The 15,200-nt window shown below is 39.3% G+C and overlaps 2 protein-coding genes across 2 annotated transcripts in view; both read right to left on the bottom strand.

Annotated features, from left to right (window-relative positions):
• Positions 1–3,059: 3,059 nt before the first annotated feature.
• On the bottom strand, positions 3,060–7,819 carry LOC140951486 (glutathione S-transferase omega-1-like). The gene is made up of 5 exons (XM_073400748.1): positions 7,613–7,819; positions 6,349–6,511; positions 5,370–5,473; positions 4,007–4,127; positions 3,060–3,466 (listed from the first exon to the last, which is right to left on the bottom strand). The coding sequence occupies exons 1-5, from the start codon at positions 7,700–7,702 to the stop codon at positions 3,222–3,224; spliced, it is 723 nt and encodes a 240-aa protein (XP_073256849.1). The 5' UTR covers positions 7,703–7,819; the 3' UTR covers positions 3,060–3,221.
• Positions 7,820–10,031: 2,212 nt separating this feature from the next.
• Positions 10,032–15,200, bottom strand: part of LOC140951496 (glutathione S-transferase omega-1-like) — a 13,018-nt gene continuing 7,849 nt past the window's right edge. Inside the window, exon 5 of the mRNA XM_073400765.1 lies at positions 10,032–10,303. Coding sequence (XP_073256866.1) covers positions 10,086–10,303 — 218 coding nt within the window. The 3' untranslated portion in view covers positions 10,032–10,085. The remainder of the gene's footprint in view (positions 10,304–15,200) is intronic.

Here is a 15,200-nt window from a genome sequence, read left to right as displayed (position 1 = left end):
TGTAAAGAATGTAAGAGTTATATGTCTAAATAGTCAACTTTATCTTAACCTGCACTTCCATAAGACTAGCAGTTCCCTTATTGAACAAATATGAGGTCACCCTCTCTATAAGTTGAACAATCAGTGACTGTCACAATAGCAACTGGTGGTGTCTTGTATAGCCTCTCTATCCTAAGTCAAGGTAGGTCCTCAAGACATTGAAAGGTTCAAAACATCGTATCAATCAAATGAATGTATAGTTTCAGCTGTTTCGAAAATGTTTATGAAATTACAGTGCGTGACACTTACCGAGTAGTGTGTGTGTGTGTCTAGGCAAGAGACCAATCGGTTCCTCATCTACAACAATTTTGACGAACGTTATTATAAGGTGGTTTCGAGCCTTAGGTACTTCTGATAAATAATTTTTAATTGAACTTGTGGGAGCCCACCATTGTGGGTGATCAACCATTTACATGAAATGAACAGTTCTCTTACGTTGCTAGAAAGATAATAGTTTGTATAAAACCTACTTGAACTTTGGAAAATACGGCAAGTTCTGGGTCAGACCCAATATAGGGGACGGAGGATCGGATACTGAAGGGTGTGAAGAAGCATGCATCGCACCGCGCCCAAATTTTCCCGAACCATCCCCGGTTCTAAATCCTGTGTGAAAATGCACGAGTGTTTAAATGAAACTTTATAGCTGCTAGTGATCAAAAAATGTTCATTCTGGGAATCTTTAAAAGAGAAGTGTCACGATTTTTAGCCGAATTCAGACAGTCTAAAATGGCCTCTTAACTTAGCCTGCGAATACAGCTGTTTCTCCTTGCTCCTCGCCGCTAGGGGCTTTTCGCCAGAAGCAATATGCTAACCAATTCAATCGCATAATTTCTCAAAGTTGAATTTTTGTGACGTCACACTTCTCTTCTCAATTGGGAGAGGTGTTAACTAACACCAACCTAAGTTTAGCTAACTAAACACCCACCCACACGGGACACTAAGCTGATGCATGACTGTTAGTAGGCGTCATCCCATATTTGAGGCAATAGACACAGATAACGACGGTGAACTTACAACAGGTGATATCATTCGGCTGGAGGACGACAGATGTTCGGTAAGCAGTAATTGCATATTACAAACATGAGTGTGTTTCACCCAAGATGGAATAAAGGGGACAGAGAAGGCATCCCCTACACACACACTATTCCATAGGTAATTCGTCTCGATTTATTTTTAAGACCATAGATCCCAACGGGGATTAAACAACAGCCAATCACATAGCGCGAATGTGTTCCGCGTGGATGACCCACGCTCAGAGCCACGCGTCCTTCACGAATTGACGCAGAAAAAAATGACAGAAGACGCGGAGAGCGATATTGCTATTTGTTTTGTCGACGAAAACGACTAAAGAGAGATTTCTGCTAAAGCTGTGTCAGTGAAACGGAATATTAAAAAAAGAATCGCCCTTCCTCTCTTGTATAGAGCTAACAGTACAGCAGGGAAATCCTTAACACAATGAATATTCTCTCAGGATCATTTATAATTTACAGTTTGAAGAGAGCAATTTCAGGTGTGATATTTATTCTTTTATTAGTCTTTTTATGCAACAAAAATAACACTTGGCGTCCTACTTGCTTATTATACAAACGACCGGTTTCAATAGACCGGCGGAATTTCTGTTTTATTAAAGCACTGAGGTTACGACAACTTCGAGTTAAACTGATTTCACGGGTTGTCAAAGAGTCTAGCGATTCCCTTTTCCTACGGGTGAGCGCCGACTCATTTCGCTTCAGTACTCAGAAATGCTTTCGATCTCTTTACGCTTTCATTGCCTTTCGCCCGACATGTTTTGCACGGTGTTTAATTATGCGAAACCTCCACGAAACATCCACGCAGCGCGCGAGTTAACTTGATCCGATTCTAAAAATAACTCAAGACGAATTACCCATGGAACAGGGTGTGTATGGGGGATGCCTTCTCTGTCCCCTTTATCCTCTCTTGGTTTCACCCTATGATAAACGTCCTGTTTGCTTTTGGATAGCATAATCTGCTTAATTATTTGTCTGTTGCTGATCAGCAAATAGAAAGGCCTAGTTTCAGAGCTTTTCAGGAATCTCATACGCTTTAGTGGTTTAGCAAGCGTCTCCCTATATTTTTTGGCGGTCTTTCAGTACTACTGACTCATTGATTCGCGACAATTGTGCTTCAAACAACCAGCGGAATTTTTAAATCTCGTACTAGCGCTGCAACTTTAAAAGCCTCTACCGATTTCTACAGAGGTGACCTTGTGGGGACAGCACAAAGAGAATAGTTAAGGGGGTGGGGTAGGGTTTTTTTTCTTTTTCGCTCTTTGACTAGGCGCCACACTCGACCATCTGAACGCTGGAACGTGCTATGCTATAGGAGATTTATTCTCTTATGGTGTTATTTTAGGCAGTCAGTGTTGTAGAAAACGGGCTGGCCAGCATCGAGAATCTTATAGAGGATCAGGTGGCTGGATTTGATCAACTTGAATCCACGGGGGAACGAGAGACAAACCCTAAAGAGGAGCTTTGAATCTACTTCAAGCAACGCAGTCTTAGAACATATTAGGCTGATTTGGCTTCAGGACGGGAACGTTAGTTGTCGACGGGAAAGCGCGCGGAAAGGACTAAACCCGACTTCCGGTGCCCAATTTGCCGCTCTGACATTGGACAAGCCAGTTGTTTGATTTGCGCGCGCCGTCCTCAACTGACGTTCCCCTTCTATTGCTAAATCAGCTTATTAATTGAAGAGCCTGTCATTGTGTAGATTGCGCATAAGAGCGGAACGGCAAAAAATGCCATAAATCTTTCCTGTTATTTTTTCAGTAGCGGAAAAACCGCATTTTTTACCAAATACTTTTATGGAGCGGTTTCTGCCTATTAGCATGAAAATTGCTTGCTTCCCACGTTTGTGGGACAGGAACGCGTGACGAACCCCTAGGAACGTCTGCGTGGGAGGCTAGGAAATTGCTAAAATGAGATTTCCATTTTCCTTCTAATTGGATGTAGTCAAAAGCGAGAAACGCCAGAAGTTAGATGTCAGCACACTGATCACAATGAAATATTGAAGGACTTTATATTTATTCCCAGGTGCCTTTTCGGTTTACATTGATTAAATACTTCTGTTTCATCTATGTTGTAAGATGATACAATTGGTTTACAGCATAAATGGACGATGGTTCAGCTTTGGTTTTGATGAGAAATGCAACCGGTTTTGCTTTATGCTTTCTGATCGATGCCAACGAGTTGGGATTCAGGGTCACCATTTTTGTAGCCTTCGAAGAACTTCATATGCAATTCTGCCGGATAACTGCATTCCTTTACTGCAGGCACTTCATTCATGGCCGCGCACCATGCAGAGACAGCTGGGAACTGGGAAAGGTCTAATCCAATGAGTGACTGCATCACAAGGAGACGTTCAAACCATGGCCACATTAAGAAATCTCCCATTCCGGGTTTATCACCTTTCAATTAAAGGAAAATGAAAATCACAAAAATAGCAGAAATGAGAATGAAAATCAAAGAAAAAGCAGAAATGAGAGAGGGAAAGCGCGTAAAAAGAGGAAGTAGGGAATGGGAGGGGAAAAAAGGGGAAGTTTGTAGTGCTTTTTTGGTGGGGGGGGAGGGGTGGGGGACTGAAAGCATCTTAGGTTTGCGTAGTGGGGGAAACGCATAAAAATGGGGTGGATGCAAAACCTCATAGCCCTCCCCACCCAAAACCCATGAATCATGAACTCCACCAAGCCATACCCAAATGAATGCAATTCAGTGAAAAAGGCCAGAGAAAATTGCAAAAAACGTCAATCATCCTAGGGGTAGACTGTTCACAGTCCCCTATTTTTCCGAAAGGTCGTCAACATCGAAGAATTTGAGCTACGTGCGGCCATTTTGGATGAGGAAAAAAGCCAGATATGCTCAATTTGTAAATGACGTTTTGGTTCGTTTTGGATGTTTTTTATAATTCTTCTTTAATTTTTTGAAATGAGTGGCAATATTTGGCTCACCTCCAAGATGTTTCTTATTATCTTTCAAATATTTATCAAATGCAGACAGTTGTTTTTTCAGTTCTTCCTTGGGTTCGTCATCACCAGGAGCACGAAGGGCTTTGTAAAATGCTGTAATAAACTGTAAAGAACAATCAAGAACATTACGTTACATGAGTGAACTCTCTCTAAAACAGACACTTTTTAATTGCACTTAAATTACTTCAAAGTTTCTTCATGGTGTCCACTTTAGAGAACTATTTAGACGAACAATGAAAGTGACTGCATGAGTAGAACAACAATGTATTTATTTAAAGAAATATAAAGTTTACAATACTTTATGTCCTGCAAATAGTTATAATGCTAATCTAGGCAGGACAAGACTCTAAATAAAGGCGTTATTAAATTACATAAGAAAAAAGACAAGAAAAGACATACAAAAACATACAGAAAGAGACACCTTACATACTTAAGGTGACATGCAGTGCAGGAGTGGACAGGATCAAAGGGGGAGTGGGATTATTTAAGAGGAACTGTAACACTACAGGGCCTATCCAGCATGGTTAAAGGGTCATTCCGGGTTCATTGTATGACATTAGATCAGTAGATGTGCTTGATAATTTAAAATGGAAAAACCTCCAAACCAGGTGCTCACGTTTAAAGGCTACCCTAATATATCCACGATGATCAATGCCCCCCATCTGAGAGCATCCTTGTTATAAAACTCAACAATGGTAACATCAGCTATAATCTTAGGAATCTTGAAACTGATCTAGCACTTCCGAAGCCAAAGACTAATTTGCTCAAATGCAATGTTCTGGAACAATCTTCCTTATGAGGCAAAAACAGCACAATCACTTTCCAAATTTAAAATCAAACTTGCCTCTTTAAATTCTGCTGGATCGCTCTGCTTCCTTATTTCTTATGTGTGAATGTTTTAACCTTATACTAATTACTCTTCAAAACTTCCACTATAAACATATTGTGATGTTAGCTGCACTTACATGCAAATTTTTATGTAATGATTAAATTATTCTCTGAAAATGTGTAACTTTTTGTGAACACCATATTGCTTCTTTTATGTGTAATGTGTGTTTGCCTAATGCCCCACCTGGAAATCAGCTTTTGTTGTGTGTGGTTAGTGTTCATGAATATAGTTGAATAAATTTTTTGATTAATTGATTGATTGGCAGGCATTTGAATGGGGTGCATCACATTTTTATGCCTTAATTCTTGAACTTTCGCTACCCCTTAATTCGAATGCTTGCAGGCAGCTATACAGACAATAGCTAGTCTCTGGGGACCAGGTGTGAAATGGGCTATAGGGGGTTAGCAGTTGCTATTAGTACGTATATGATGGAACTGAGATAGAATGGATCCCTACCGCACTTCCTATGGTTTCAACTATGATTTTTTGCTTGGATTTTTGAACTGGATTATTAGCAGGATAAAGCTGAGGCTTATCAGGGAATGCTTCTTCCAGGTAATCTGAGGAAAGGAGAGAGAAAAGGAACAAAAGTTAGTACGGTGCAAATTAAAAAATAAAATATCTATTCTATTAAGTTCAGAAATATTTGTCAGTGTAGCAGGGTGTTCCTATCTTTATAGTTATTGGTCATTGCACAATTAACCCAGTATCTGAATGAATCAAAGAGTTCATGGTTTTTTTTGGACTCACATGGGAAAGATTAAGAGCAAGTTTGACTCAACATTAAATGAAAATATTCTCACCACTATATACATGACCCTCTCATATTAAATTATTTTTAGACAAAATGATGGAATATTGTGATTAACAAGTTTCATGTCATATGTCACTTTATGTAAGACAACCTTGAATGTACATGTATGTAGTCTTGACACCTTAAACTGAGTAAGGGTGAGGGATAAGATTTTTCATTCCAAATATATATTGTCCCGCTCAATGTGATGGAATCCCAAGGAGGGGATGTAAATAACCATTCAAATGAGACCTCTCTGGTTGATGGTTTGCACAGTGCTAAATTATTTCATAGGATTTTACAAGGTGGGGGAAATTAAGAGAGTTATATGGCCACCAGGGACTGGAGGAGGGGGGTTCTTGATGGAAGTGTGCCTCCCTGAGTTTTCAGCCCAAAATGGTGCTAAAATCATACCCTTTGGGGTGGTACATACCTACATGGCTTAAATAAGGTAGTAACCCTTTCCAATGGGTATGCCATTCCCCTCAGTTTGCATGTTTTGGGGTCAATTTCAAAAAACTTTTACAAGTGTAGTCATTGTTTTAGAGTCTGAAAACAATAGCTAATATGACCCTTGGACTTACCTAGTACACCTGTTACTAGCTAAGATGGGCCAGTACAAAACAAGCCACATGTACCTACCACAGCATATTGGTGACTCATATATGATGGCCCCATCAGGTTGTTCAATCACTGGAACTTTTCCAACAGGGTTTAACTCAAAGAACCAATCGGGTTTGTCCTTTAAGTTGATGTTCACGCACTCATAATTGATGCCTTTAGCAGCTAAAACGAGACGGGCTCTCTGTAGATAGATTATATGATGAACTCATCAGGAGATTACATTAAGGGACAAGTTCACGGTTCAGCGCATGCTCATTTATCAAAATGTTGTTTTTCTGCCAGGTCATGCTGTATCATCTATGCAAGCAATATGATCATGTCATAATGTTGTCAAATAAGAACCAATCTGCACACTCCCCTAGCACTCACTTGCACTTGATCAACTTAAATATTTGCAAATAGCTGTAAATTAATCAACCATGGAGTAAAAACTTCAAGTCAACAATAAATTCAACGTTGGTAGTGTTGGCATAATCCACTAATTTTTTCTGTGATTTTAGTACTCCTCCATTCTACTTCGGGTTACCCTGAAATACACTTCTACTAATTTGAATTACACTCTGAGATCGCTGAGATACATGTGAGTGGAATTATTAACCGATAGAATAAATAATAATTTGGAAAAAAGTAACTTAATTAATGAGCATGTGCTTAACCGTGAACCTGACCCTTTAACCCTATAATCCCTGATAGCTAAGTATAATTTGTTGTATTCTTGTCCTCACATATTGGGGAGAAGTTAAAAGTATCAATTGAATTCATCTTGTGTGATCACGTCCCTAACTTTATTCAACCTTTATTAAAAAATTTCCAAGTATAATTAATTATAATTTCTAATTCTCATAACCACTCTGTTTTATAAAGCACTGATATTACAGAGAGAAACTTACTTCTGATCCCGCTTGGGGTTATTATAGGGTGGGTAGTGCAGGATGTTTCAAGAAAAATAATATAAAGGCAGGGTGCGATCAGAGACGTACCGGAATGAACTTTAAATAAAGGTTTGCAAATGAAGATTAGATGGCTTAGTTTGAAAAACTTTTAGAACTCTTTGCTCGCCTAGTTAATTTCTGGGCGGCGAAAATAGAACCCAAGGGCCAAGTCCCGTTTCAAACGTCGCGCTACATCCTTACTCAGTTGATCAAATTAATGTAAATTCGCCCTTAGTATATTTCCTTAGTATAGCACGACAGTAGAGCACGGCAATAGCATGACTTGGCACACCTATTACTGCAAGCGAAAGTCGGATTGTTCAGAGTGCTACAATGCGTGAGTACAGTACCTGAGCAAAGGGACAGAATCGCATGCTGTACAGACGAAGGCGGTCTCCCTTTAAGGGTGGTTTTTCAGATCCCTTTGAATAATGGCCCATGTTCAACGCTTTGACGAAAAGTGTCTACCAGTAACTCTGCTAACAGCACTGAACTGGTGAGCTCTATAAATGTGAAAGTAAACTGCACCGTCACTGTGATTGTGAATTATTAATGTTGTCACACAATATCTCCATATCTTTCGCTAAATAACGCAAACATCCGGGCCTTTGGGGTACGACAACCGTGCAACGTACTTCCGGTCAGGAGTGGTTTTTCAGATGCCTTTGAATAATGGGCCATGTTCAACGCTTTGATGAAAATTTTTTTACCAGTAACTCTGCTAACGGCACTGAACTGGTGAGCTCTATAAATGTGTAATAGGCTGCATCGTCACTGTGATTGTGAATCATTAATGTTGTCACACAATATCTCCATATCTTTGCGAGCGGGGTGTATGGGTTTGCGGTGATGCGGTTTTGCTCGATTTTTGGTGCGGTTTTGCGGTGATTTTTATTTTAAGTTGCGGTAATGCAGTTTTACAAAAGCAAGCAGTTTGCGGTATTTAGAAATTTTCGGGTAATTTCAATGCGGTTTGCGGTTTTCCTATGTTATTCTGTGCGGTATTTACACGTATTTCTGTGCGGTTTTGCGGTATTGGTACCCCCCTTTCGTCCCCCTCCTTTGTAACGCAAACATCCGGCCCTTTTGGGTACGACAACGGTACAACGAACTTCCGGTCAAGAGTAGTTTTTCAGATGCCTTTGAATAATGGCCCATGTTCAACGCTTTGACGAAAATTTTCTTCTAGTAACTCTGCTAATGGCACTGAACTGGTGAGCTTTATAAATGTGAAATAGACTGCATCGTCACCGTGATTGATCTACATATCTTTGCTAAATAACGCAGACATCCGGGCCTTTGGGGTACGACAACCGTGCAATGTACTTTCGGTCAAGGGTGGTTTTTTAGATCCCTTCCCTTTGTTCAACGCTTTGACCAAAAGTTTTTACGAGTAATGTGAAAAAAATAAATGTGACTGCATCGTCACTGTGATTGTGAATAATTAATGTTGTCACACAATATCTTTGGTGAATAACGCACACATCCGGGCCTTTGGGATACGACAACTGTGCAACGTACTTCCTGTCGTCGTTTCCCTAAAATAATACGTCTGTGTTCGCAGGCTATTTCTAATTCAAACTTTTTTCGCGATCATATGCCCAGTCATTTGGAAAGGTAAGAAGGTCTAAGAAAATAGGTTGGATCTGAAGAGAGGGAGCCGCGTCATCTGAGAGAGTAACTGCGAGCCTGCGAGCCTCGAACCTCTTTTTGTGAACCACTGTGTTTTTTGCAAAATCCTTTTATTGTCCATCATACTGAATTTTTAACAGTTCGTTTTTTTTAAATATTCATTTAAAGGGGCTGTGTCACGGCAGTCCGGTTCATTTTGTTTAATTTTGCCAATTACTCGCCCTCAATTGCTATGGAACTTACAAAGAAATTACATGTAAATGAGAAAATCGGAGACTCAAGACAAACAAATATGTCTCCTGAGCATTGTTTTTTTCGAGGTTGCATACAACAGAGATACACTTTGAAAAACGGTTAGGCTGAACAGTTTTCAAAAACCCTAATTTCAATCCATTTCAATCTTCTTCAGTTTTGCCCATCCGTGGCATCTGTTGTATCTGTTGTGTTATTTTAACCTTCCTTTTATGTTTTAAGCGGTTATTTTTACGTTTCTGTTAATTTAACGGGCATTTTGTAATTACCTAATCAGGCTGAATTTCGTGACTCAGCTCCTTTAAACACTTCACGTCTTGGCATTCATGTCGAGGCCGATCATCGAAATAAATAAAGTCAGTACACTAGTCGTTGTCCCTTTTTTTTTTTCAGGCATAATAAAGCGACTGAGATTTTCTCGGTAGTTCTTGGGGTAATTGTACAAAAGTTATTGCCAAAGCTTCGCAAAAAGACTTCCTTTTTATTGCTAAAAAATGCTTGATCGCAGGAAAACCCCGTACGAGGAAAGAAGCCGGCCATATTCAACTTACTTGAACTTTCTTTTATTAAGTTAGGTTAGGAGCTCCTGGTTAGGTTAGATACTTCAACATGAACTGCCAACAGTAAACCCAACTTGAACGTCTGAAATACAATAATATGAACTTAACGCGCCTCTAGTACCACTAAAAATGACCTGCCAAGGGGTTCGTCACAGTTGAAAAAGCGAGAACTAACATTGAAATACATCTATTAAAAGACTTTATAAAAGTTTAAAAGACTATTAAAAGGCGGCCATTTACTGACAGGTACCTTTGCTGTTTACACCGACGATGTACTTCTGATCTAGTCTACAACACATACGCTTATAACAACGAAAAAAACCGTTGCTGTTGTTGTTGTTGCTGTTTCATATTACGCTTTCTGATCAATGCCGATGAGCTAGACTTCTGGATCACCACTCTTGAGGCCTTCATAGTACTTTAAGTACATTTCTCCTGGATAAGTGCATTCCTTTACTCCAGGCACTTCATTCATGGTCGCGCACCATGCAGAGACAGCTGGGAACTTGGTCAGGTCTAATCCAATCAACGCTTGCCACACAAGGAGGAGTTCAAAAAATGGCCAAATTAGGAAATCTCCCATTCCAGGTTTATCGCCTTTTGAAGAAAATATAAAATCTTAAGTATCAAGCACAAACCAAGGATGGGAGGGAAAAAGGCAACACGAAATCATGGTAATGGTGAGTGGGGGCGGGGTTAGGGGGTGGAAAGTTTACACTCGGTTTGTTTTTGTATTTTAGAGCACAATTACACCTCATACAACTGCGCGTGTTCAACCAATTTTAACGATCAAATATAACACCTATAAACTTGTGCAGCTTTCAAAGGCTTTATAATTGAGGGGGCAAGGGTACTATGGGGAGACCAGGTCTGAGGTCTGTATGTTTTACTGACTGGTTTGCGGGATTTGCAAGATATTCAAAATTCGCGCCAAACCGTCCTGGTTAGTGAAATCGCCGTGACACGCACTGCACGAAAAATTTGATTTACACCAAATTTACTCAGTGCAAATTTGGTGCAAAAAATGCAAAGTAAGGTTAAATAAAGGGCAAAGATGGAAAATACCGCATTTGCCCTCAAATTTACAACCCCATGTAAACTGGCAACCAAATGCGGTATTTACCGTCTTTGCTTTTGATTTCCCCGTCGTTTGCACTTTTTTGCACCAGATTTACACCGAGTAAATTTGTGTACCGTAAATCCTCTATTAAGCCCCCCGGGGGGCTTATTTATTTAAAGCCCATTTGATGGGGGCTTAATAGAGACGGGGGGCTTATTTGAGAGGGGGGGTTTCTTTAATTTAAAAACGACAATTGTATCAGTTCTCCATAAAGAACTAGATTGCAAAGTGGAAAAGTTCAAGTACAAGAAGTTTTAGGTCATGCAGGAGAGGATCAGAATCAAATCCGTTCTTCCAGTTGGTAAATAAATCATCCTGGATCAGTCCACACGAAGTTTTACAGTCGTGGTTAATTGATACAGTCCATCATTTATTAGTGAAGAATAAATAAGGGAGGGGAGGGGGGCTTAATAGAGAGGGGGGGCTTATTAACTTTCTTCCCCTGAAAAGGGGGGGGGGGCTTATTAGAGGGAGGGGGCTTATTTGAGAGGGGAGCTTAATAGAGGATTTACCGTAAATCCAATTTTTCGTGCAGTGACGGGTATATAGAAGTTACTAGCTCCGGCTTATGGGTGGACTGTTCACAGTCCCCTATTTTTCCGTGAAATCGTCGAGATCGAGCGCGTCTCACCGTTAATGGCGGACCCAAAATGGCTGCCTTTAACGCAAAGCGCTTCATATCGACGATCTTACAGAAAAATAGGGGACTGTTAACAGTCTAGCTTATGGGTTCCTGGTGAAGCATAACATGTGCAGACTGCAGACTGCAGACTGAAGACCGCATACCGCAAAAAAAGCAAAATCTTGAGAGCGATTGGCTAAATCTTGCCCAATTGGGATTGCCCCTTTGCCAATTCCCAAAAGCTAAAGGCTAAATATTTAGCCAAGGTTTGCCAGTCACCAGTTGCATGGCTACACAATTATACAGACTGTTATTTTTGTTATTGCAAAAATTGACAATGGCCCTGAATAACCCATGCACTGAACACGTATTGCGTGCCTACTGCAACTTTGAATCAAAACAAGCGAACTCGATTACTCTATTTGGGCGACGCCCAAATAACAAGCAATTCTGGCCACTAAAAAGGAGGAGGAGGAAAGCTTGATACGAAGAATATAGTCGCTTCTGTTGTAAAATCTGATGTTGGGGAAAAATCTAAGCAGCAAACGAAAAAATAAGAATAAAAAAGAATTACAAGCCTAAAGCGAACGACGAGGGAAAAGAAAACAACGTTATTTTTTAAGAAGCCTGGCCAAGCCTTTATAACCAAGAGAGAATTCTCTCTTGTTTATAACAAAATGAAAATAAAATACTAACGTGCCGTACATCATTTGTCCTTGAAAACATTTCAAACAGCGCAGCGAATCATTTTAAGTTTTAATCGGATAACATAAAGCCTCGGGAAATTTCAAAGCAGGTTTAAATGATTAAACTGCACAAATATTTATCTACAAAGTGAAACCGAACCGACAGTAATTTTGTAGCTGGACTGTTAAGAGAAATGATCATTCTTATTTTCCCCCTAAATATTACCGAACGCTTCCTCTGCAAAGCTGATTTTATTCTTTCAAAGAAAATCTCTTATGACAGTATAAAAATTTATATAACAGGTTCGTAAAGCCACAGAGTCTGAGAACTGACTCTTCTTCAGAACCTTGATACATACATAACACCTTTTTAAGAAAATAATCCTTGCAACAGGAAGGGACCAAGAAACTGTCAAATGTTGGGAAAGAGGGAATCCCATTCCTATGCAAAATACGCATGATTTGCTCGTTGGCACTCTGTCGATAGTTATGCCTAGTTATATGTTTTTCCCGTCATCCTTAAAGTCAAGTATAAATTTTGATAATTCGAAACTGGTCTTTAGCTGATCTGACCCTAATTGTCTAGAAATGCCATAAATTGTCAGTAAGGGACTGTGCAATAATTATCAGGAGGGGGGGCTGAAAAACTAGAGTTATCTAGCAAAAACTTAGACAGTACCCCCCTCCTCCAAAACAAAAACAATTAGTTCTAACCCCTCTCTGTTATATTAAAAATAACGTCGCACCATCATCGACAACAACAACAACGACAATAATAATAATAATAATAATAATAAGTGTTCACATCAACTTCTGGCTTCAAGATCTTTCTAGGGAAGTACAACTCTTTATATGCGGACGACCTCGATAGAGAGAAAGTGTCTACGCCTATGACAGGGAGAGTCGTTTAAAATGGGAGTTTATATTGGAATTTCATTTAATTGATTGTTAGTAAAAGTAATTAAAGGTGTCCTTCAGGCGAAACGTGATCGTATAAGCAAAATATTTTTAAAGTTTTACTACCAGCACAGGCAACTAGAAAACCTATGATTTCGTTACCTGCGAGGTATTACTTGAGACATATACAGAGATATTACTTACGACGTCGCGTTAACGATTGAAATCCGGAATCCAAGTTCTACCAAGAAAGAATAGATCATAGTCTCTTGGTTCTACTGACAAAGACTGGAATCCAGTATCTGGAATCTGGAATCCACAGCGTGGAATCCAGAATACAAGACTGTCCTGAATTCCCTTAGTACATAGGGCGATTACAGGCATTTACTTACCTAATTTATTGTCTTTTCTTAGATGTGGTGGAGTTGATAACTTATTGTTTTCAGTGTCTTGTTTACTTTCTATTTCAGCTTCATGATATCGGGCGTTATTATTTCCTTACCGACTTACTCACTTACTTACGATGCATGTTTTCAAGATTTGACTGAGACGCACAATGAATGGCTTCGTGTTGTCAGGTTGTCCTGGTTGCCATTTAGGTTAAAAGAACAAGAGTGGACTGGATTTCAACATAGCATGAATCCCGTGATAGAAGTCTAGCGCAACATAATACAGGAAATTGCCTAACAATTGCTGTCTTTGATTCTTGCTGAAGATTTAATGCTAGAAATGGAGTTATAATTTATTTGTCCACTGCTAAGAGCATCAAAGCATTATAGCGAAGTGTTCTGTTGACAGTTAAACCGATTATTGCAGCTGATAACCTTGGGAAAATAAATATTATAATACGGAACAATATTCTGTACAGTTTTCGGCTTGAACAGAAGTAGCAATGAAGGAGAGAATAGAAGGCTTTGGTTGCTGGAAAGAGATGGTGACAGGCATTGCTTATAAATGAAGACAATGAATAACCCAGCTATTCTATTATTGCCTAACATGCAGCTACCGCCGTGACTTCGGCCGATAAGCATTACAAATGAAATTACTGCCTGTTCCTTCTTCGCATCCAACAATTACAAGATCCTGGAAAACTGAATGAGCAAAGTAAAAAAGAAGAAATAATAAAAAGAACGTAAATTCTTAACGCTTTCAGCAAGTTAACAGGGATTAAAAGCCCCACAATAAAGGGGACACGGGAACGTGAAACGTGACTAGCCGGATATATATCTTATTACGTATAGTTTGAGAGAAGCGCACGATAAAGTGCGAACCATGCTATAGAAAACAGCCTGTCTTCGATAAATGGGTTTTGTCAAATGGTCTAAAGGAAGAGCATGAAGCTCTTTTTTCACGAAAATTTATATGTGTTAAAAAGCAGGATTTTTACATGAAAAGGCAGCTTTCTTACAAAAATATATTTTGTAAAAACCAGCTTTTTTACATAAAAAAGCCGCTTTTTTACAAAAATATATTTTTGTAAAAAAGCAGTTGTTTTACAACCGTTCAATTGTGAAAAGCAGGATTTTTAAATAAAAAAGCAGCTTTCTTACAAAAGTATATTTCTGTAAAAAAGCAGTTTTTTTACAAAAGCTCAATTTGTAAAAAAGCAGGATTTTTACATAAAAAAGCAGGTTTTTTACAACTTTATCTTTTGTAAAAAAGCAGGGTTTTTTTTACATAAACAAGAATCGCCGAAAGGCGATTTTTAACTGGGCTGCAAAGGGGCTATTTTTTCTGAGGGGAGGGGAGCGGCTATACACACTCAGGCTACCATAAAACCTTGTCGGCAACCATTGCATGCAACAGAATCTCATGTGAGACTGAAACATAAACTCAATCAGAATATTGTACCCTTTTGAAAGACTTTCGTCACCAAAAAAAAAAGAGTACCATTTTTAAGTGGGGGCTGTATAATAACTTTTAAATTCCACCATTATGAATAAAAAATAAACAAGTTAGCCATTAATTCTAAAGGAAACAATTTGCATTATTTCCACGCACCCCTCGCCCCAATCCCTCTGTGCCCAAAAATATAGCGTGACAGTATAACGTGACTAATTTGACGTAACGCGGAATTCCAGAAATTCGTTGTCCTTCTGACGAGCATAAAATGAAACAGAGAAACACACAAAACGGATCGAAATCCACGAAATCACAAACCTATGACCT

Source organism: Porites lutea, chromosome 1, assembly GCF_958299795.1.
Source record: "Porites lutea chromosome 1, jaPorLute2.1, whole genome shotgun sequence".
NCBI lineage: Eukaryota > Metazoa > Cnidaria > Anthozoa > Scleractinia > Poritidae > Porites > Porites lutea.
Note: the sequence above shows the minus strand (reverse complement) of the source record. Positions and strands in the feature narration are given on the sequence as shown.